This window comes from Podarcis bocagei (genome assembly GCF_964188305.1).
Source record: "Podarcis bocagei genome assembly, chromosome: 4".
Classification (NCBI taxonomy): Eukaryota; Metazoa; Chordata; class Lepidosauria; order Squamata; family Lacertidae; genus Podarcis; species Podarcis bocagei.
The window spans coordinates 77,674,469-77,697,780 of NC_138128.1; the positions used below are offsets into that span (position 1 = coordinate 77,674,469).

At 42.1% G+C, this 23,312-nt stretch overlaps 2 protein-coding genes across 59 annotated transcripts in view; one reads left to right on the top strand and one right to left on the bottom strand.

Moving 5' to 3' along the window:
- Positions 1-23,312, top strand: part of ANK3 (ankyrin 3) — a 401,108-nt gene that overhangs the window by 347,758 nt on the left and 30,038 nt on the right. For 36 of the 43 annotated variants that reach the window (XM_081190769.1, XM_081190787.1, XM_081190760.1 and 33 more), the window contains 9 exons: positions 4,311-4,465; positions 10,660-10,871; positions 12,004-12,211; positions 12,577-12,673; positions 14,537-14,765; positions 15,641-15,766; positions 17,253-17,375; positions 17,825-17,851; positions 20,518-20,599. In XM_081190769.1, coding sequence (XP_081046895.1) covers positions 4,311-4,465; positions 10,660-10,871; positions 12,004-12,211; positions 12,577-12,673; positions 14,537-14,765; positions 15,641-15,766; positions 17,253-17,375; positions 17,825-17,851; positions 20,518-20,599 — 1,259 coding nt within the window. The remainder of the gene's footprint in view (positions 1-4,310; positions 4,466-10,659; positions 10,872-12,003; positions 12,212-12,576; positions 12,674-14,536; positions 14,766-15,640; positions 15,767-17,252; positions 17,376-17,824; positions 17,852-20,517; positions 20,600-23,312) is intronic. The other 7 variants (XM_081190790.1, XM_081190771.1, XM_081190782.1 and 4 more) reach the window with 3 other exon arrangements.
- Positions 1-23,312, bottom strand: part of LOC308585316 (uncharacterized protein) — a 131,096-nt gene that overhangs the window by 63,288 nt on the left and 44,496 nt on the right. For 2 of the 16 annotated variants that reach the window (XR_014007238.1, XR_014007242.1), the window contains exons 3-5: positions 22,166-22,283; positions 18,436-18,564; positions 17,740-17,810 (exon numbers count right to left, since the gene is read on the bottom strand). The exons of 4 other annotated variants lie outside the window; for them this stretch is intronic. Coding sequence is in view for 5 of the 12 variants with exons in the window: in XM_081190993.1 (XP_081047119.1) it covers positions 12,985-13,121; positions 22,166-22,283 (255 nt within the window). In the remaining 7 variants the exon portion in view is untranslated. Of the gene's footprint in view, positions 1-12,856; positions 13,122-14,826; positions 15,272-17,381; positions 17,811-18,435; positions 18,565-22,165; positions 22,284-23,312 lie in introns of those variants that run through there. 10 more of the 16 variants (XR_014007244.1, XR_014007245.1, XM_081190994.1 and 7 more) reach the window with 10 other exon arrangements.

Here is a 23,312-nt window from a genome sequence, read left to right on the forward strand (position 1 = left end):
AAACTCAGCTCATGTGAGGCAGTAACAAGGTCTTAACATATCAGTTATAGCATATAAGAGGGGCTCTCACAATGTGCCATAGAACCACCCCTAATATCCTGAGCAGATAAAGTTATGTTTTCTTGAGAGTGGGAAGTCCATCTCCCTTGCCATCTGCTACTGACTCAAAAGAAAGTTCAAAAAACACATTCCTAGAAATTCCACCTGCATCTGAAGTCTGTGATGTTTAATGTAGAATGTTATTCTGAATTCTGTGTTCAGCACATTCCCAAGGGCCCTATGAATGGCCTGAGAACATCTGAGGCCATAGCATTATTGAAGCTGGGGAAAGTTTCCAGGGGGTTGCAAGATATAAGTATAATTAATATATACCAAAATCTTCATGTGCTTGAGTCCTCACAATAGATACTCATTCTTTACCTTTAACTCTGGGCCAAACTAGGCACAATCGTAATCATGCAAATAGCAGTTGCTGGTGATTGTTGTTTTTATATAAAAATAAATACTTAAGCACCCTGATGGGCGGGAGGTAGATCCAGATCATCAGCACAGTGGGGGGAAATATTTTTACCTCTTTGCCTCCATTGTGGTCTCAACAGGATTGTTACTCCTGCACAGCTGCTATTTGCAATGGGAGGAAACTCCCAGTTGCATGATAAACATCACTTCTAGTTTAGCTCTTTGCTTTCAGACAACTGTAGCTCATCACCTGTGAGACTCACTTTAGAATATTAAGAAGCATGAAAAGTCTGCCTAAACACTAAGAACTTAGAATTTGATCTCCTAATTCCCCATCCCGCCAGTTGTCTATGGCCCAAATGTATAGGTGGGTGACTGATTGCTTGGTTCATGATGTACTCAGAGTGTGCCTATGCACTGAGAATGCCACTAACTCTCTGTATGTATCTTGAAATGCCCAGGAGTGACAGTTTGGCCACCCCTGTGACCAAGGTTCTGTCTTGTTCAATAAAATTCAGTAAATGACCTGGTTGAATAAGATTGGTGAAAATGTTAACCCTTCTAAAACTGAATTATATTTCAGGTTTGAAAACGAAGTATGAATTTTGTGTATATCTATTTACAATTATTAGAAAACTGTGATATTCATATTTAAAATCTTGGGAAGATTTGACTATTTTGACTGCCTGCCTTCAGAGGTTGTGAGGTTCTAACGTAGCATGTTGTTCCAAGTCCTGTGTTCAATACCTGTCTAATACCTTCTCTGTGAGTATTGTTTATGTTCATGCACAAAACTGTGTGCGTCTTATACAGAGAGACAGTATCTTACATATTCGCCTGCAAAGATTGTATTCATAGGATAGTTTTCAATGGGCTTAAACATTTTCTGTTTTGCAAGGCCTGCACAAACATTAGGCAAACAAGTGGAACTGCTATCATCCATCTCTTGTTGAGATGATAGAACCAATAACCAAATGCAACACTAGAATATTTGGCGCTTCACAAAAATAAACCCACAATCTGTCAGAAACGGAGCACTTTTTAATCCCATTGGGGTGATTTAAACAATGGCTTAATGCACCCATTGAAATCAATGAGATGTAAAAGTGATTAGCTGGGTCATACCCTAAATTGCCTTAAAAAAAATACTGCTATTACTGTTTCTGATTCTCCCTTGTAAAAGAAAAAAATGTAACTGCTGAAGAATGTCTCAGCTAGTAGCGCTGCTACTCTTTGATGTTTATGCAGAATGGTGAGGTGTTCTCTCTCTCTCTAAATATATATGAGCAGAGCTAAGTACAACCTCTGTGGGAAATTAATGATACTGTCTGTTTAAATGTCTTAAGGCTGCATAATCCATAACTGCTCGTGTTTCTCTGATGGAATACTTCAAAGGCTTTCCTTGCCCATGAGCAAAGATTTCCATTTTATTAAAAAAAGAAAAAAAGGCACGGAAAACAACCTGTTCGTTTATTACACTGGCCACTTAATTATGCTCTTGTAATCTTTGGTTGAAGGCACACAGTCAGGTAACACTAGGTGTATTATTTAAGTAGGGGTGCAAATGGATCCGACCAGCTACCCAAGATAAATACAGCTACATAAGATCATGGTTCTGTCAGAGGCCTACACAACTTTGTACCCACCAAGCTGAGCACAGCTCACCAGATATGTATGGCTGACCATCAGAGGCTGAATAAATCTCTCTTTCTGTTGTTAACATGGAGGCGGGTAGGAGGGATTGCAGGCCCTTCACCACAAATAAGTGTGTTTGGTTTTAAAAGGTAAGAGGTTGTGCAGGCCTGTGCTGCTGAATTCAGCAGCCAAGAGCTAGACCACCGATTAGTTAGCTGTTTGAATTGGTGCCCATTGTGAAAGTGTGGAAGACAGGGAGACCAACATAGGCCAGAGCTAGTGACAGATGGAGCAAACTAATTCTGCTTTTGTACCCATCCTCCTCCCTGCTAAGTTCTACAAGTGCAAACTTAGGCCAGGGAGAAGGAAGTGGACAGGCAGCCCCAGCCCCTGGACTGATTGTAAGTTATAAGGACCAAAATATTTCCTCAAATCCTCCAGGTTAAGTTGTTGAGCCAATCTTTTCTACAATCATAGACTAATACCAGTAGGTTTTCTTTGACATATGAGGAAGATCACATCAAGCCATTCTGGCATGCAGATGCTTCCGTAAGTGACTAAAACTGCTACAGTTTTGTCCCTATACGATCAATATTTACCAGGGGCTTTAGTATATGTAGTGTTTGAAAAGAAACACATGCTCACACAAATGGTGCTGGAGGAAAATAGGAGTCACAATACAGGTTCTCATAGCCCAGTCTTCTGCAGGCTTATTCCCCACTGAACTCCTCGTGCATTGGATTGCGCTGCACGTTATTTTATAAAATTAGACTATATATATTTTCAGTTGCATTAATTCTTTGTATGAAAGATTTCATTGGATCAAAATGTACACTTTCCATTAAAGTCAATGTAAATATGGCATGCCAGCAAAATGAACTTATGTTTGCTTGTTTTTTGTTTTATATCTGACTGTGTCTCTTCTACACCTTAGAATCAAGTTGGTCTTTGCCTATGCTGGTGCATCGCCCGTTGATAATTGTTAAAGGGCTGTGTGTATTCTGTGATTCTGTGCAAGGGCGGAAAAGTAGAGACTATAGTACTGGGTGCCAAATTCAACTTCCTGAGACTTTCAGTGCTCTCCCTGGTTGTTGTTTTTTAATGTCTAGCCTTTATGACCACGCACATGGACTTGAAATTGCATGGGTAATTAAGATTGCCCAGTGGTAAGAGGATGGAACTTCAGTGCTTTTTTATATCCTTCTACATCTGTACCTCCTTACTCCTCCCAAGATTAAAACATATTTAAAGTTATTTAGCGTATTTAAATATATTTAAATCAGGCAAAGTGAGCAAAACTTGCAAATCTGGCGAATTTCCACAATATATATTGGCTGGGAAAATGAGCTTTTCTTTAGAATATATTTGAAAAATTTGGTGCAAATTGTCAGTTCTCTTCTCCCCCCCCCCCTTTTCTTTATTTTAAGTCAAAGCTCCCACACAGCCCTAAGCAAACAACATTGCATATGCACAGAGTTGTTCAAGCACAAGAAAAGCAAAATTCAAACTCTGAGTTTCACTTTTTAGAAACAATTTTTAAAAGTAAGTTTGCAACTGGGTGGAGAGCATCAGGTGAAGTCTCAAAACAAAGTGTTGAAAAAGAAGATTTCCAGCAATCAGGGTCCTGTGCATCAGTGCCCTGGCATTGCTTCTTCCTTCTTCCTGTGACTAGCAGAAGCAGAATAAATTGTACAGACTCAAATAAGTTGTCCAGACTGGCTTAGGTTGCCTATTAATGCTGGTTGAAAGAATTCAGCTTTTCTAGACACGGAACATGGGTTACTTTGACACAGCCAAATGTTTATGTGTGTTAAGTGCCGAGTACACACAGCCCTGAGTAAATAGCATTATGTATGCATAGCCAAGTGCAGGATCTAAGCTTGCCTGCTGAAACCCTTTCTTTTTATTTGCTTATATGCATTTTTGTAACTTGTTTTTGTTGTCTGTGTAAATTGATGTATGTCAGCACTCCTGTGCGTGCTTATCGAAGTGTGTAATTGGAGTGGATTATTGAAAACAAAAACAAACAAACAAAAAACCTTGCAATTTGAATTGGAAAGGGTTTTGCAGCTTTGCCAATTATTAACCATTTCCCCCCATGAGCGCACTTGTAGCTGTGTGACAGACAACTCTTGAGTAAGGGAGCAGCACTTAGTAAACTGAAAAAACGCATGTACAATATGAATTGCTTCTTCTTCTTCTTTTATTTGGTGTAGTCCTGTCATAGTGGAAATCCCTCATTTTGGATCGATGCGAGGAAAGGAAAGAGAACTGATTGTGCTTCGAAGTGAAAACGGTGAAACGTGGAAGGAACATCAGTATGACAGCAGGCATGAAAACCTCACTGAAATACTGAACGGCATGAATGAAGGTATATATGCACTGTTACTGTTTTGGCCTGGGCAAATAGCAAGTAGAAACATGTGTTGGGTTTGTTTTTGAATGATTAAAGGTGAATTAGGCGGTGATTATACGAATAGCGTTACCACAGTGTCATGTGGCATGAATATAATACCATATCTGCTGTTATGCTTGCCAGCAGAAAAATACACAACCATCCAAAGAACCTATTTGCAGTTAAGAAATATATTTCAGTATCCCAATTATTTGTTACAGAAGTGAATTAATGATGCTCATTTAACTTACCGTTCCAAGATAGCAGCGCGTCCGTACACTGCGGCTCTGAGCTCCCAATACCTCACCTACTCACACACAAAACTGGTAAACATCGGGCTCACAAGAAAAATAGAGATAACTAGAGAGTTTCAAAGGTCCCACTGTATATCAAACTGCATAGTAAGACCTCCAGGATCTCTATGGATTGTCAACAGGAGGGGGAAGTGCCGAAAGAAGCGAAAGAGAAAAGAGTGAAAGCAAAAATGTGGTTGCAGAGCTGGTCTGTTAACCCGGCTTCGAAAAAGACCCACGAGACCAGCACTGCCAAGCGTCTTCTTGACCAACACCAGATCTCTCGCCCACAAAATTGCCGAATTACAGTTACTGATGGCAGCAAACAAGCTTCTTTGTGAGAGCTGTGTGGTAAATATTACAGAAACTTGGCTACATTCAGCAGTACCGGATGCGGCAGTTGAGCTGATAAATCGAATAATTTATCGCTCTGATAGAAACAGTGATTCTGGTAAAGCTAGGGGTGGAGGAGTCTGTATTTACATACACAATGGTTGGTGCGTTAACAGCAAAGTAGCTTACACATATTGCTCCCCAGATCTAGAGTTGATGGCAGTTACATGTCGGCCATTTTATTTGCCTAGAGAAGTAACTGTCATAATTATTATAGCTGTTTATATTCCATCCAATGCTAATGTCAATGTGGCACTTTCTAAGCTATATGATGTCATCTCCGAGCAGCAGCAAATCCACCCAGAGGACGCCATTGTTGTGGCAGGGGACTTCAATCAAACCTGCCTAAAGACGGTTTTTCCTAAGTTTGAACAGTTTGTGAAATTTCCCACTAGAGGACAGAATATTCTAGATCTCACGTATTCCAATTTGAAACAGGCATTACAGGGCAATCCCCTTCCCCCACTTAGGCTCATCCGACCATTCTTCAGTTTTTCTATGTCCTAAGTACATCCCTCTCAGGAGAAGAATTCAGTCAGTTATAAAAACAGTTAGAACTTGGCCAGAGGGTGTTCTTAGTCAGCTCCAGGATTGTTTTGAGAGCACTGACTGGAGTGTGTTTGAACATCAAGATCTGCATAGATACACAGATGCTATACTCTTCTATATTTAAGTGTGCATCGATAATGTAACATCGCAGAGATGCATTAGACTCTATGGGAACTGTAAACCATGGATGACTGCAGGATTCTGCCTTTAAGACAGGGAATATAGACATATACAGAGAGGCGAGAATAAATCTCAAAAAAGGCATTAAGGCAGCAAAACAACAGTATAAGCTTAAGGTGGAAAATTATTTAGCCAATAACATCATGAAACAAGTGTGGCAACGACTGCAGCACCTAACCAACTACAAGGGCAATACAAGGAACATGGCTAAGACTGATGCCTCATTGGCAGAGGAACTGAACATCTTTGCTCAGCGTGCGGTTGGTTGGGTTTTATCTTCTAGGGATAATTACCCTATCAAACCTTCACCTCTTCCCCATATCATTCTGACCCAAGAGTCCTGGCCCAGAGATGACTTGTTAGTGAGGAGATCTTACCCTTCTATTGGGGAGGCTAGTATGGGGTCTGGGATTCCCACTAGGGCTAGGGAAGAATGGTGGTGGGGCTAAATATCACTATCGGCGAAGGGTTTTGAGATGCAGTGATGCTAGAACCCCTTCCAATCTACGCCCCGTCTCAAGGGACAAGGGTAGGGCGAGCAGGGATCACCCACCTCCATCATTGGTGTTGTGCAATGCCAGGTCCATAGGCAATAAAACCGCCACCATGTGTGACTTTTTTGTCTCGCAGGGGATTGACCTGGCTTGCGTGACAGAGACCTGGGTACGGGAAGGCAAAGTAATCTCCCTACATGAGATAACACCTCCAGGTTTCTCTGTTCTCCATCAATCGCGGACTGTGGGTCGGGGGGGGGGGAGCAGCGTTGTTGATTCGGGAGGATTGCTTTTTCAGGGCTCTGCCACCACTGGCAATCTCCGGCATTGAATGTGTTGTTGTTGTGTGGGGCACCAAGGAGAACTTGGCTGTCTGGTTGGTGTACCGGCCACCTAACGCATCCGGCAGCCACCCTGTCAGACCTGCTGGAGGTGGTGGCAGGCTGGGCCTTGGAGTTCCCAAACCTATTGGTTTTGGGAGTCTTCAACGTCCATGCCGATGCCGCCTCCTCCTCACAGGCTCTGGACCTAGTGACTTCCATGGCAACACTGGGGCTCTCCCAGTTTGTTATGGGCCCGGCCCCTCAAGCAGGCCACACACTGGATTTGATCTTTGGTGCTGGCATAGATGTGATCATGCTCCCCCCTGTGGAAGTGCCATGGTCTGATCACTACACTCTGAAAGCCAAGATTGACTCCCGCTCCTCCCCTGCTTGGGTGGCGAGCCTATTTGGGCTCGCCCGCGAAAACTGATGGATCCTGATAGATTCCGTCTGGCCTTGAGGGACCCTGCTCCTCCTGGTGACTCATTAGATGACCTTGTCAAGGACTGGAATAACCAGCTCTTGGCGGCCATCGATGAGATTGTGCCCAAACGCCCTCTGCAACCCCGTCGAAACCAGGTCCCTTGGTTTACCGAGGAGCTCCGGAAAATGAAGCGGGATCTCAAGACGGCTAGCGCGAGTATGGCGACGGACTCATGACGGAGCTCAAAGAACATCTTATAGGACACTTATGAAAGCCTATGAGATGGCCATGAAAGCTGCTAAGAAATTGCAGCTTCCATTGCATCCGCTAGCTCTCGCCCGGCACAACTTTTTAGAATAATTACGGTAGGTCAATAACGTCCTTAGGAGGACAACCAAAATTAAGCACAAATTCGACCCACAGCTGTGAGGCATTTGCGAGCTTTTTTGCTGAGAAAGTCCTGTTGCTCCGCCGTGACCTCTCTGCCAATTTAGATACAGTGACAGAACTGGAGACCCCTTGACTGTATTCGGGTCCAGTGTTAGAACATTTCGATCAGATACTCCCTGCAGATATGGATAGACTTCTCCAAGCTGGTAGGCCCACCACCTGCCTCCTCGATCTGTGCCCGTCTTGGCTGATTACAGCGTGCCCAGATATCGCGCGGACCCCTCTGGTTGAAATTATCAATTTGTTCCTTAACACAGGGACATTCCCAGGGGAGCTGAAGGAAGCAATGATGTGTCCGCTCTTAAAGAAAACTTCACTAGATCCTTTAGATCTATCCAATTACCGCCCAGTTTCAAATCTCCCATATCTGGGTAAGGTAATTGAGAGAGCAGCTGCTGACCAGCTTGGTAGGTTTCTGGAGGAAACATCGGCTTTAAATCCATTTCAGTCCAGATTCTGTCCTGGTTTTGTAACCGAGATGGCTCTGGTCGCCCTAACAGATGATCTCCACAGACAACTGGATCGAGGCGGGTCGGGACTGCTGATTCTCTTAGATTTGTCAGCAGCATTTGACGTGGTTGATCATGATCTTTTGGACCACCGCCTTGCCGATGTGGGGATACAGGGCATAGCCCATAAATGGCTGTGCTCTTTTATCTCTGGTCAGGGACAGAGGGTGGCCCTAGGGAGGGAGTTGTCGTCGCACCACCCCTTGGTGTGTGGAGTGCCACAAGGCACAATCCTCTCCCCGATGCTTTTTAACATCTTTATGCGCCCCCTTGCCCAGATTATCCGGAGCTTTGGGCTGGGTTGTCACCAATATGCTGATGACACTCAGCTCTGTCTGCTGATGAATAGCCATACCGACTCAATCCCTGACATACTGACCAGATGTTTGGAAGCTGTGGCTGGATGGTTTCGTGGGAGCCGATTGAAACTAAATCCTTCAAAGACAGAGGTCCTCTGGCTGGGTCGGGATGGTATGGGGAAGAGGGACCAATTCCCTTCTCTTGCGGGGGCCCAATTAGTGCCATTGCCTTCCGTTAAGAATTTGGGTGTAATCCGTGATGCCTCCCTTTCCATGGAGGCGCAGGTTACAACAACAGCCAAGGCGACATTTTTCCACCTTTGCCGCATCAAACAGTTGGTCCCTTACCTTTCCCGCCCCGACCTGGCCATAGTGATCCATGCGATGGTCACCTCCAGGTTTGACTACTGTAATTCGCTCTACGCAGGGCTGCCCCTGAAGCTGTCCCAGAAACTCCAGCGGGTGCAGAATGCTGCAGCGAGGCTCCTCACAGGGTCTCTGCCATGGCAGCATATTCACCCAGTGCTTTTCCAGCTGCATTGGCTCCTGGTGGAGTACAGGGTCAGATTTAAGGTGCTGGTTTTGACTTTTAAAGCCCTTCACGGCCTAGGACCCTCGTACCTACGGGACCACCTCTCCTGGTATGCCCCACGGAGGACCTTAAGGTCCACATATAGCAACACCCCAGAGGTCCCGGGCCCTAAGGAAGTTAAATTAGCCTCAACCAGAGCCAGGGCCTTCTCAACACTGGCCCCAGCCTGGTGGAATGCTCTGTCTCTTGAGACCAGGGCCCTGCGGGATCTGATCTCTTTCCGCAGGGCCTGTAAGACAGAGTTGTTCCACCTGGCCTTTGGCTTGGAGCCAATTTGATTCCCTCCCCCTCTTTCCTTTTCCTTTCTCGTCCTATGAAGAGATTGCTCCCTAATTGTTTTAATGTTGTATCTTAATCTTTTAAATTGTATTTTAATCAACTTGTTTTTATTATTGGTTGTTAGCCGCCCTGAGCCCGGTCTTGGCTGGGGAGGGCGAGATATAAATAAAAATTTATTATTATTATTATTATTATTATTATTATTATTATTAACTATTACTGCAGGTACCACTGCATAATTTCTCTAACTTCTAGTTTTTGTTTGAATATCCATTATTTCCCCTCTTGCTGCTATTTCTGTTTATGCCAGCGTTAGAAAATGTTCACAAGTATTCAGTTGGAAAATTTGTGTTCACCTGAATTGCTGCCGGTGGCAGTAAGCAGGAACATGCTAAGTCAGACATTGCTTCCTCCATGCAATTGTGAGTGTAGGAAAGGAAGAGAAACTGACAAATGTTTGAAGAATCAGCCCTATGTGGTATGGAAGCAGCATACCTAAGTGATGCCATCTTGATTGACTTATAGGAGTGGTCTGGGTATACTATGACTTATTTCTTATCTAACTCAGTGGTGAGATAAATTAAACCATCCATTCAGTGTATCTTTTCCCTTTTATGAGGGAAGAATTACTGGGTTTGATGAAAGCAGCACCATCTACTGGCAAAGCTAGATATTAGAACCAAAACGTAATTTGTAGACCTGTAAAAATGGAACCAGCCTTTAAAAGTGGAACATATAACCCAGAAATGTTGCACACTGAATGGTGAGATATTCATTTATTAAATGCATAAATAATATTTTTTATATTCATCTGGTATTTCCTCAGATCAGACCACCATGAGCTAATCTAACCAACTGAGTTATGAGATACTTCTTGTCTCCCAATAAACCAAAACCCCAAACAAAAAAGGTTTGGGTGCAGATTCATGTTTTGTTCCTTTCATTAATACACCTTTCTGTCATCAGGTTGATTTTAAAGGTGATTACTTAGCCCTTTATCAGATCAAAATGAAATAGCCATGTTGAACCAGAAAGGAGTAAATAAGAGTAAAAAAATAGTATCTTTCATGTGGTCCAATCAGTATTCACAGTGCAGTCTGTGCATTACTGAGTTACACCGAATTCCTATTCAGGCTGGGTGTTCAAATCCAACAAAACTGATGTTAAGTCTAGCTTGCCATTACAGATTTTTTTCAGCCTTGAAATGGAACAGGAAGAGGTTCTTCCAGAAAACATTACATTGAGGACAGCATGTGCATTAGTATTCAAAGCAACTCGAAGACTTTCTTGGACAAGGCTGAAACTCTCTTTAAAAGCCCACTCACAATACCTGATCAGTAATATTTATAAATATTTATAAACATTTCTGATTTTCCCTTGCATAGAATTGGACAGCGCAGAGGAACTTGAGAAGAAGCGTATCTGCAGAATTGTCACGAAGGACTTTCCTCAGTACTTTGCTGTGGTTTCACGAATTAAGCAAGAAAGCAACCAGATTGGTCCAGAGGGTGGCATTCTGAGCAGCACAACTGTGCCTCGAGTCCAGGCTTCCTTCCCTGAAGGAGCATTAACTAAGCGGATACGAGTGGGCCTGCAGGTAATAAGATGTGCCTTTCTTTGCATTTTTGAAAACCAGAAGTAAGGTTTAGTGGGGCTGGATCAGATGATGTACCTCCCTAGATCTGGCTTAACAGGTTGAGGGAAATGAGTGCCTGCAGCTTCAGCCTGCCCACCATTCCTTCATGTAGACACAAGGATGGATTATGCAAATGCTGTCTATATGCCTATAGTTCAACATATGTACATACACACACACACACACACACACACACACACACACACACACACACTTCCTGATATAATGAGGAAATCAACCACATTCCTTACCTGCGTGCATTAAACCTTACATGCATAGGCAGCATGTGCGAATGGCAGAGGTGGGACAGTGAGCAGAGGACCTGCCCACACACTCCCCTCTACACAGTACACCACTTCCTAAGAGGTGCACTGTCCAATCTGGCCTGTTAATAAAAGGAGCAGCTCTTCTCCCTCCTGCATGGGAAACTGTAGCTGCCAAAATGCCCACTTCTGTGCAACTTGTTAAAAGCTTACCTATCCTGCCCACCTTAGCGTTTGGTCATCCCAAGGAACCTTATTCAGACCTGTAGTATAAGCATCTGCTAAGCAGGGAACAGCGGCCCTCTGGATGAAATCCAGATTTTTACAGCAAATCCACCTACATACAACAGATATTTTCACTTTGCAGTTGTTGGATTTTAGTTAGATCCCCCATTTCAGTGAACCAGATGACACTGTTGAAATTGATAAGAATACCAAAAAGAAGAAGAAAGGGGTTGTATTCAGCTAACTTTGAGTAGACCCATTGAAAACAATGGATGTAACAAATTTAGGCTCATTAATTCAATAGGTCCTCGCTGAGTAAAAGTTGAATACAACCCGAAGTTTGGGACTTGTTGAATTTTACAGAACTCTGTAATGGAATTTTACCCTAAAATCCTGGATTTGTGTAGCATTTATGGTGTATACCATCAACAGAAATTTTACAGAAAAATAACATCTAGGTAAAGTATGGTACTACTGGAAGGATTTTTTTTATTTTGTTCGACTGTGGCAGACCAACATGGCTACCTAACTGTAATTATAAATTGCATGTTTGAGAATCTTATATCCCATGATTTTAGAATCTCTTTTTCCTATATTGAAAATAGGCTCAACCAGTTCCAGATGAAACAGTCAAGAAAATCCTTGGTAACAAAGCAACATTCAGCCCCATTGTCACTGTGGAACCAAGAAGAAGAAAATTCCATAAGCCAATCACCATGACAATTCCTGTGCCACCCCCATCAGGGGAAGGGATAACCAATGGATACAAAGGAGACACGACACCCAGCCTTCGGCTACTGTGTAGCATAACAGGTTAGGCAAAGGCATAAGGAAGGGCATCCCCATTCATTCAACATATATTTTCTAAATTGGGCAAACTTTTCCTCTTCCTCTCTCTCAAGAGTCGCATTTCCCCCAGGAGCATCTTCCATATCACATATGGAATCAGCCGAATCAGCAGTATGTGGGGTCACCACCTTTCTCTCTTTTTGTCACGCCCCCTTTTCTCCACACACCCCCAACACCCCTTTCTCTCTCCTTAACTGTCCCCCTTCTTGTCCAGTGGACTGCTGGGGTGGAGACAGATGGCTTTGGCCAAAGTCCGAAAGCACTATTTCAGATCTATGGAAAAATTCAGATCCCTTTAAACAAGTGTGACTTCATCTTTTATTTCCTAGGAGGTACTTCACCAGCTCAGTGGGAAGACATCACAGGAACCACTCCACTGACTTTTGTAAATGATTGTGTCTCTTTCACAACCAACGTTTCAGCCAGGTACAGTAAAAGCAAATGAAACACAAATAATTATTAAGGCTTACTGGTTGTATTATGAAGATCAGAATAACTTGAGTGATACACACTAGAATAACTAGCTCAATAGCAGGACTTTTTTTTACTGATGGGAGAGGAGAGGAGCAAAAACAGATTCATAACTAGGGATATTTACCCAAAAATTTCTCCTCAGATTTTGGTGTTCCTAATCACATCTTGTTGTTTTTAACAGAGTGGCACCAGTGCCTTAGTAATCCGCCATTCTTCCAATATTGATATCTAGATATTATACAGAGGAGCGGTTTCCACAACATTCAGTTCCTTCTGCTCACTGAGATCTGTTTTTCCACACACGTCACCAATGTGCAAAAGTGCTTGTTTGCCAAGGAGGTGGCAGATCTGGCCTCCAAGGTGTGCACCACAGCCACCAGCAGTGGAGATTTCCCTTTTCCTAGATTACAGAAAACCAACACAGCACATTATGAGCAGACAAGAAAAAATAATAAATATTGTATTGAACCTGTCTATAACATGCTTTTTGTCTGACAGTTCTCAGATCAGCCACCTCTAAGTTTTGCCAGAAATAATTTATAAGTACAGTGGTACCTCGCAAGACGAATGCCTCGCAAGACGGAAAACCCGCAAGACAAAAGGGTTTTCTGTTTTGGAGGCGCTTCACAAGACGAATTTCCCTATGGGCTTGCTTCGCAAGAAGAAAGCCCATAGGGAAATCTCCGGGGACCTCTTTTAAATGCTGGTGGTGGGGAGCAAAGCCTTTCCCCCCCTCCGGCCTTCAGAAGAGGTCCAGGAAGGCCGGCGGGGGCCGAAAGGCTTTGCTCCCCACCGCCAGCATTTTAAAAGCAGTCCGGGATAGCAGGGAAGCGCTTCCCGCTATCGCGGACGGCTTTTGAAGGCAGGCGGGGGGGAGCAAAGACTTTCGCCCCCCCGCCCGCCTTCAGAAGAGGTCCAGGACCTCTTCTGAAGGCGGGCGGGGGGCGAAAGTCTTTGCTCCCCCCTGCCTGCCTTCCCGGGAGAGCGGAGAAAGGCAGCACGTTTCTCCGCTGTCCCGGACGGCTTTGGAAGGCAGGTGGGGGGCGAAAGTCTTTGCTCCCCCCTGCCTGCCTTCCCGGGAGAGCGGAGAAAGGCAGCACGTTTCTCCGCTGTCCCGGACGGCTTTGGAAGGCAGGCGGTGGGGAGCAAAGACTTTCGCCCCCCGCCCGCCTTCAGAAGAGGTCCAGGACCTCTTCTGAAGGCGGGCGGGGGGCGAACGTCTTTGCTCCCCCCTGCCTGCCTTCCCGGGAGAGTGGAGAAAGGCAGCACGTTTCTCCACTGTCCCGGACGGCTTTGGAAGGCAGGCGGGGGGGGCAAAGACTTTCGCCCCCTGCCCGCCTTCAGAAGGCGGGCGGGGGGCAAAAGTCTTTGTCCCCCCTGCCTGCCTTCCCAGGGGCTTTTACATCGCCCCGGACAGCGGAGAAGTCCTCCGCTGTCCCGGGGTTTTTTAAAATGCTGGGGGTGGGAAGAAAAGCCCTTGTCCCCCCCCCCCAGCCTTCAGAAGAGGTCAGGGGACAGACTGTCCCCGGACCTGGTCTGAAGGCGGTTTCCATAGGAACGCATTAATTGATTTTCAATGCATTCCTATGGGAAACTTGCGGAACGAATTAATTTCGAAAAAACTTGCGGAACGAATTAATTTCGTCTTGCGAGGCACCACTGTATATATAATAAAAAGTAAGTTAGAAAACCCAGGAATGTGACTTGGTTCTGTTAGCTGGCGAGGTAGTTCAAACCACAGTAAAGTTATGGTGGGAAATCACCATTGTATGAAGATGGACTGATTGGTCTTTACATCTATGTATGTGCATCCAGATTTTGGCTAGCAGACTGCCATCAAGTTCACGAAACTGTCGGGTTGGCCACGCAGCTTTATAGGGAATTAATATGTGTTCCCTACATGGCCAAGTTTGTCATTTTTGCCAAAATGAATGATGCGGTAGAATCCAATCTGCGCTGCTTCTGCATGACAGATGATAAAGTCGACAAAACTTTGGAGCAGCAAGAAAACTTCGAAGAAGTTGCAAGAAGTAAAGATATTGAGGTATACCATCATTCCGCAGTAAAGGCCTATTGTATATCTACAGGCTTTGTGGGTGCTTTCTAAAAGTTACAGTTCATATTCTAATAAAGAATAAATTGTGTCTATAAACCTGTCAGTACAGTAAACATCACTGTGTTTATCAGTTAGCTTGGCCAATTCAGATATTTCAGGCACTTTAAAACCAGTCTGTTCACAGCTGTCAAGACAGTTACAAATTTCCTGCGTCTCTAAACAAATTCAAGATTGCATTGCCGGTAAAGTATCAAGAGATATCAAAACAATGACTATCGTCAGTTTAATTTTCCTACACCTGAGTCCAATAAGCCTGAGCATAGATGCCTAAGGATGGATATAATATGCCCAGTCTTGCTAAACAAATGCTTCCAATACATGAATCTATCTGTTCAAAATATTTTATTTAATTTGAATGGAGTAAGAGGCTAGTGTAATTCAGCTGATGTCTTCCAGAACTGGGGCATTGCTGACCCCCTTTCTTCCTGGTAGACCTAGGCATGACGGACAAGTAGTGGAATGTGTGAACTTACTTTCACATTGTCCATGAGTCCTTTTATCAGTTGGGGGGGGGGAGAAAGAAAGAAGAAGTAAAGAACTGAGCTTTGCCTAGCTAAAACTGCCAGCTGGCTGTTGAAGGGTCAGTTTAGAAATAAATATCTGAAGTCTTGACTGTGACCTTCCCCCCCACACCAAAGAACATACCACACATCTCTTCCTGTTGAAAACACTGCAGTGAAGCCGTGTTTAAAGGCAACGTTAACTGTGGGTTTAAATAGTAATTTAACAGTTGGGATGCTTACTGTTTATTGCAATAGTTCAGCATGGAAATAGATCTAACAGATTTATTGTTGACCCAACAGGTTTTGGAAGGAAAGCCTATTTATGTGGATTGCTACGGGAATCTAGCCCCTTTGACAAAAGGAGGACAGCAGCTTGTATTTAATTTTTATGCTTTCAAAGAAAATAGACTGCCATTTTCTATCAAGGTAAAAGTAACACTGCACTGGAGCAGTCACAATGAGAAAAATGTTCCTGCGTGATGACAAACCTTGTGTGTTTGTGTGTGTTTTTCAAAGCCTCTGTTTGTCTGTGGTGTTTGGAAAAGGTGCGCCATCCACTTCACCTGTGCAACGGCATATTGCTACCACGAGATGTGAGCCCCCATCCCACCAATTGGGAATGGCAGGTTTGAGGCCTGCTTAAGGTACACTGAGGAAATTAGGTTGCTGGCAGAAAGGAGCTCCAGGGCTCTGGGATGAACTTCAAGATGATAGGCTTCAGTTTACCTCCTTGCTAGTATTTCGAAAGCCTTGTAATACCCACCACTTATTAGGCAAAGTTTAAAAGACCAAGCTGCTTCTTTAAATATATATATATATATATATATATATATATATATATATATATATATATATATATATATTATGGACTGCTGCTCAACTGCATTTTAATTTTACTTCTGAGTTGTGATTTTGTTGGGATTTTAAGTGTGTTTGTAAAGCCCCTTAAATGGTTGGAGGTACAAGTTGGCAGTTCTTTAAAAGAAGTATTTAAATAACCACAATATCCACATGCAAAAAAGTTATGTTATCCAGCCAGCCAGGTTGCCAGTGTTCACAATATACCTTCAGAATGCTGTCTCCCAAACAGGAGAAAATGCAGCCACCGAGTGGCTTGTGTTGTTGCCTTGTTGATTTAGTTTAAGCGCTTTAATTTGTTTCCAGACAAAAATGGGAGGTTTTTTCTTTCTGGCCTTAAGTCTAGGTTGCCAGAAAGACCACTTTCTTCCATGTTGATGGATGGATGGATTTAGTTTGTTCATATGCCACCTTTTCACATAATTAACATGAAGCTTAAGATTAGGTGGTGACCAGGGAAAGGTCCGTATTACCACTTGGCAATTAGTTGGCAATTTAATAAGATATTGCATGTCTGGGCTGTCAATTATGTTTTTATTTAATTTAATGTATTTCCTTTTTGCTACTATCAATTGGCTCAGTTTGACTTTGTGGTTTTATTGGATTTTATTGTAGAAATTTTCTTTTTAAAAAATTTAAGTCACCGGTCTTATTATGATGGAAAGGCAGGATGGCTATAAATGCTTTAGATAATTAAATGCAATCTCAGACTTTGGCCAACTTCATCTAGTCTTATTAAACTGTCCTTGGAATAATGCAGACACCTTGTAATTGCTTTAGCTTTGTGTTTGTGACACCCTGTGGTAGAAATAATGTGGAGGATTAATGTGTAGGACAGATGAGAATCAATGTTTGGAGATCCTGTTTCAGCACAAGGCATTTGATCTGATTATCATCAGGTGCCTTCCCATTGTATGGTTCAAGGAACTTATCTTTTTGGGTTTCTTTGCGTGTTTTGTTTTTAAATTAGAGCTAATAGCTAAACTAAATTTAACAGAACCCAAAGGACTGTAAACATTTCAAACCAGTGTGTGAACATTTTATATATATATAGATTAGAGACACCAGCCAAGAACCTTGTGGTCGTTTATCATTTCTGAAAGAACCAAAGACTACAAAGGGTCTGCCGCAAACAGCTGTTTGCAATTTGAATATCACCTTGCCAGCACACAAAAAGGTAAGATCACTAAGACTAGTTTAATTTCTTTTTTTCTCTTTGTTTTTGCTGATTGTAATGAACCACTAGTAATGCGAATGCTTTGCAATCTGATTAAGCCTGTTTTATGTCTTAATGTTTTCATGTATGCAGAAAGCTTTTTGAGACTTGTTACTGTGGTGCTGCGTTTCTGCAATTTTTGATTACCGGGTCCTCCGTTTACAATTCATGCTTCAGCTTACAGTTCATATACTTTATGCTTTTAGTAATGTCATGTGTTGATTTGCATTTGATGTAAAGTTTTGTTTGTTAATTTATATTCTGTTGACATTTTGGGTTTGTTTTGCCTTTTATAAATTAGCTTGCATTTTTTGTGCTCCCTTACTTGGTCCTTTTCATATCCTGATATTCTTTTCCCTGCTGTCCATTATAATATTCCTTGTCTCTGCAATGCATCTTGGGACCAAAAGGAAACAGAGTCAGATCAAGATGATGAGGTAATATAAACACTGTCTTTTATTTTACTTTTTATTATAATCAGAATTCTTATCCATTAAAGATATATGGTATCACAAAAAAGATTTACTAAACCAAATAAATGAAGCCAATAACATGTGCTTGGAACAATATGAGCCTAGCCTCTGTCCCTCTGCCCTCACTCTTCACTAGCCTTAGATATACTATGTCTTCTGCTTTGCACACAGCAAAGCACCTGACCATTTACCAATCATGGAGAGCTCTTGCATGCTTGCTTCACACAGAGACCCCAGCTTTCTGCCCTCTCCTCTTTGCGGGAGTAGCTTGTACACCCAGAGAGAAACAGATCACTGGATGCATGCATGAGGTTTTGAATGAGATCCCTTGATTATACCCATTGCTATTCATCTAGGTGAGGACCGGCAGAGAAGCTATTTTCCTTCCACTTCCTTAGTTCCAGCTAGACAGTATTTTTAATCCTCTTTAATATAGCAAACCATACTGTCTTGCCTGTCCATCCCTCCTCCCAATACCCAATAGGCAACTGAGACCCAGCAAATCCTTTGCTCGGGTATTCCAGGCCTAGTGGTCCTGCAATAATTACCTTTAGAAGAATGGCTCCTGACTGGAAGCTACAAGCCACTTGCTCCCTTGGAGGAAGCAGATGGATCAGCACCATGAGATTCATGGTTTCTGACTGTTGTCTCTGTAAAATTTATGGCTCTCTTGTTCACTGGGAGACACATTGTAAAGGAAGATGAAAGCATGATTCAGGCAAAGTTAAACACTCATCTCAGTGGGGGGAAGTTAAGCATGTGTTCTGTTCTCCCACTGAAATCAATAGGGCCTTAAAATGTGATTGAGCTTAGCAGGACAGCATCTTTAGATATTATAACATGGGTATTGGTCGTCTAAACAAAAAAACCCAAAAGTACTTTTTGACTTGTCCTATTTTCTTACCAAACTAAATATATATCTTTAAAAACACACCACTATTAGCAACTAGAAAGTTTACTAAAAACAGATCTACAACCTGTATAGAGATTTTTGAAGCAAGTTGTAATCTGTTAGTGATTGTAACCTGCTTTCTAATCTGCATCCCTGCATTTGTGCATATTTATAAAAATCCCAGTCCATTCCTCTTTTCATTTATTTATCTTTGTCCTTTATGTAGTTCCTTTAAAGTAGGTGTACATTGTGATATATGTGCTTTTGCAACAAACTGATTTTTGAAGAACTTATTTGGCTGGCCTAAGTTACAGCTATAGTGATATTCTACATGTCTAACTGTAGCCTTGTGTGTGCCAAAAATGATTACTAAAATGCTAGCTATATGATATGGGGGATTTACAATGATGGTGCTTTGTAATACAAAAATTAAGGCTTAGCAACTCACAAAGGTTCCTTAAAGAAACAGGTGTGTAATATTTGGCCATGTTTTATATGTTCTCTAAATTACTAACAATGTTTTTGGTGTTACATTTTGCCAACATTCATCTTAATGCCATGTGTCTTTAAAATCTGTGTCTTTCACTTTAAGAATACATAGATCTCTTTCACGACACAAGGCCTGTTAGAGTACTGGTTTTTCTTTCTTTCCAGGATTCTACCTGGGATGATATTAGGAGCAGGCCTTGGGCTCATGCTGCATCCCACAGCCTTTCCCAGCTTCCCTCAATGTGAACAGACAACAGCTAGTGAATGGGAGATCCTATGTTTGTTCTAACAAAGGATCTCTGATCCTGTGGGGCAGAACTCACTTGTCTTATAAGGTCAGGTAGATCCCATGATCATACAAAACATGAACCCTCATGCCCTTCAGTCTGTGAGAAGGGAGTAAATGGGTGTGCCCAAAGCCTGCTCCAAGAGGTTGAATCCTGGATTTGGATAGCACCTGATTAGGCCTCAAAATGTTTGTTCTCTCCAAATAAGTTCAAGAAGCTTTAGCAATGAAATGAGAACTTTGTAAATCTATTCTTCAAAGACAATACACATCTCATAGTTACAAGACTTGAATGTTGGTAAAATGTAATTTCAGGTGCAAGCTTGGTAGAAATAAGGGATTTGGGGGCGGGCGGGTAGAATTTCAGTCTGTGAGCAGGGATAACTTTAAAATCATAGAAGTGGATTGGGCTGTAATTTGAATTTAGCTTACTTTATTATTTTATTCTTAAAATATACCACTTGATTGTAAATAAAAACCTCAAAGCAGTTTATATATGAATGAATGAGGCCTTCGTAGAAAGGGGAGTGTGTGTAGGGGAAGTGTGACAAAAATATACTCTTTCACTTTCATGGCATGACTTAGCAATTTAAGTGCATTGGTTGCCCTGTCTTTGAGGCTGATTTGCTTTATAGGGTGATAGGCTAAAATGCTATGCTGAGGAAGTGCAAGTCACTGCTCCACTCTCCATATAAGCTCATAGCACACTTTAGTTGCAAATATTCTTCTCCAAGGCTCAATTAGTTCTCCTGAAGATCTAAAAATATGTAAGGGGTGTGTGTGTGTGTGTAGTAGTTTCCCATTTAAACAAAAACGAACAAGAATCATTGGTATATTCTGTCTGCCACTTTGGACAATATTTTGAAAAGTGGAATGTTAATTCATTAATTAAAAGAAAGAAACCTGTCTAGACAGCAGCAACTGTATGTTAAAGGTACCAAACGGAAGTATGCTTTGTTACAGACCGAGAAAACGGACCGGCGACAGAACTTTGTGTCCCTAGCTTTACGTAAGCGCTACAGCTATCTGACTGAGCCTGGAATGAGTGAGTTTCTTAACAAACCTACTAATGCTGTAAACTGATCTTTCACAAGAAGAGACATTTTTTCTATAAATGTCATGTTTTGGTGTCATTGGAAAATGCCTGATTTAACAAGCAAAAGTCTCCATTTATCCAAGAACCCTTTGGAGTGCAGATAACTTGGGAAATTCAGGCTAATAAACCATAGTTTGTCTCTTGAAATATCCATGGACTAAAAGGATCATTAGGGTGGAATCACTAATCGGTACTTCTACAGCAAAAGAAGACAGGCTATTCTACCTTTAATAAGACGAGGTGGATAAATCATAGTAAGTTTTATGGAGTTAGTAACATATTGACCAGCAAAACACAGATCAAAAACACTTTTGAAGAGAATTCTGAAGAGAATGTAGAAGAGAATTACACACTTAAGAGTTCACTGTTCACTGTAGTAGTTTGCACTGCCAAACAGATGAGCTGTTTTTAAAATGTTCTTTATATGTTTGTTTGTTGCATTTTTTCCCCAAACGAGCCTCACACATTTAGGGAATGTCCAGCAACATCCCTGCAGATGATTAGAGTGATCAAGTTGTGTGGTCCCTGAGGAACCCTGGACCTAAGTTGTTCAGGGCTTTGTAAATTAATGCAAGGACCTTGAACCTGGCTTGTTAGTAGATGGGCACTAACATGGCTGTAGCAGAGAGCCAAACAATATTTTACATTAGAAATGCATTTTTAAAAATGTGCTGAATCTTTATTTTAAAGGAAAAACAGCTGGGTGGAACCTCAGTCAGAATCAGGGCCCAGAATCAGAATTGTCTCTTGGTGGCTGTTTACCTGCAAAGATGTTGTCTGCAGTAAATAGCAACTTTGGGAGCAATTAGGGAATATGATCCTGACTGGGACTCAGCATGTTTTCCATCAGCCACCATCCCAACAGGTAGGTTTTTAACTTGTCATGTTGATCCAGAGTTAGTATGTGTGTGTTGTAAATGTAAATACAAATGAAGTAGAACCAGTGTACAAAATTTTCAAACTACTACTCACTGTACAGTGGGAAAATGTATACATAATTTTCCACTGTACAATGGACAGCTCTTAGAGAAGCTGGTCTACCAATGCTTACTCTTTACTGGATAGAACCAGTTGATTATTTTGTACTTAATTATTGTTTGCCTTAAAAAAACTGGCAAAAGTTTGTTTGAAATAATATCAGAGTAATGTCAGACAAAGCTGCGCTGAGAAGGTATTTTTGTTTCCATGCTAGTTCCTAGTGAAGAGGTTGTGCCTTAATGTGTTTCTGTGTTTTACCATTTAAGCATTCGTGACAAAAGAACTCTGCCATGGGTCATAACATGACCAGTGGTGGCCCTTGCAAATCAGAGGAGCAGGCAAGTGCCGCTCCCCTTGCCTCCCCTCTTTACATCAAAGACTATGTGAGCCAGCTTCCCCATAATGACACCCATTTGCATGGAGTCCCTTACAGGAAGGGGGAGGGGAGAAAAACTGCACAACTGGCTGTTGGTGTAAAGGCATTAGCTGAAGACACACTGGAGCGCCCAGCATCTTCAAGCAGCTCCTGGGCCTCACCTGCGTCTACCAAGTTCCCCAGCTGGTGGCTTGCCTGCTGGCAGTGGCTGGGAAGGCACCTGCCATTGTGCATTCCCCAGTGCTCTCGAGCATCCAATGTAGTGTCACTCCAGGGCATCTAGGAAAATTAAATGGCATTTGGTTTTTCAGATGTAGCCAGCTACTGCCATCAAAGCAAGCCCACAGCTGGGAAAGCAAACAAATACGTGTGTGTGTTGGGGAAGAGCTGCCTCAGTACACCCTGCCTGGAGCTGCTTTAACATGCAGCTGGCGTTGAAAATAGAGAAGGAAAATCCTTCTGCTATTCCTCTGAGAAGGCCACCACTGGTAACTTAAAAGACTGGAGTTCTGAAAGTCATTACTATATTAAAAGATACTGGTGATGTTAATCTCAAATTACAGCTTCCTAGAGCTGACATTCCCAGCTATGTATTTACTTAGCTATTTTTAAATATATATCCCGTCTTTTTTTTTTGAAAATGGTCTCCAGGCAGCTTGCAAGTTATAAAAACACATTATAAAATAGATAATAATAATAATAATAATAATAATAATAATAATAATAATAATAATAATAAAATCTTCAAAAATGTAAACAGCACATTAAGATCAGCAGCCAATATTCTAACAATTTCCATTAGTATTGACACTTTCTATGGGCAGACAAGATGGATTCAACTGGCAACTGAAGACAGTGAAGACAACATCAGATGACCCTGACTGGCAGGGGTGCAGTTTGGTAACCATGGTGCTACCACAGAAAAGTCCCTCTCTCTGGAAGCCCCCTGTTAATTTTGTGATAGGGAAGGTTGAGCTTGCTTTCCTTGAACTGCTAGGAAAACTGTCTTCAAAAGGTACCAAGACACTACACATTGTAGAAAAAGTGTACTCTTCTTTTTAAATGCCTCCTGTGGAAAGATTTTTGAACATTTGTATATTTTGCATAGTACACCATGCAAACTGTTTTATTCCATGTGCTTGTTTTTGACATGATAAACCATGCATGAATAAAATTCAAAGTTTGGTTGCTTTGCTTGCTCACGTTTTTTCATTAATCGTATTTCCCATTTTTTATGTATGACAAATGCTTCTTAAAGTCATTTCATGTGAAGCTTTTTATCTTTTAAGTTTTACCAAGTAAAAGGAA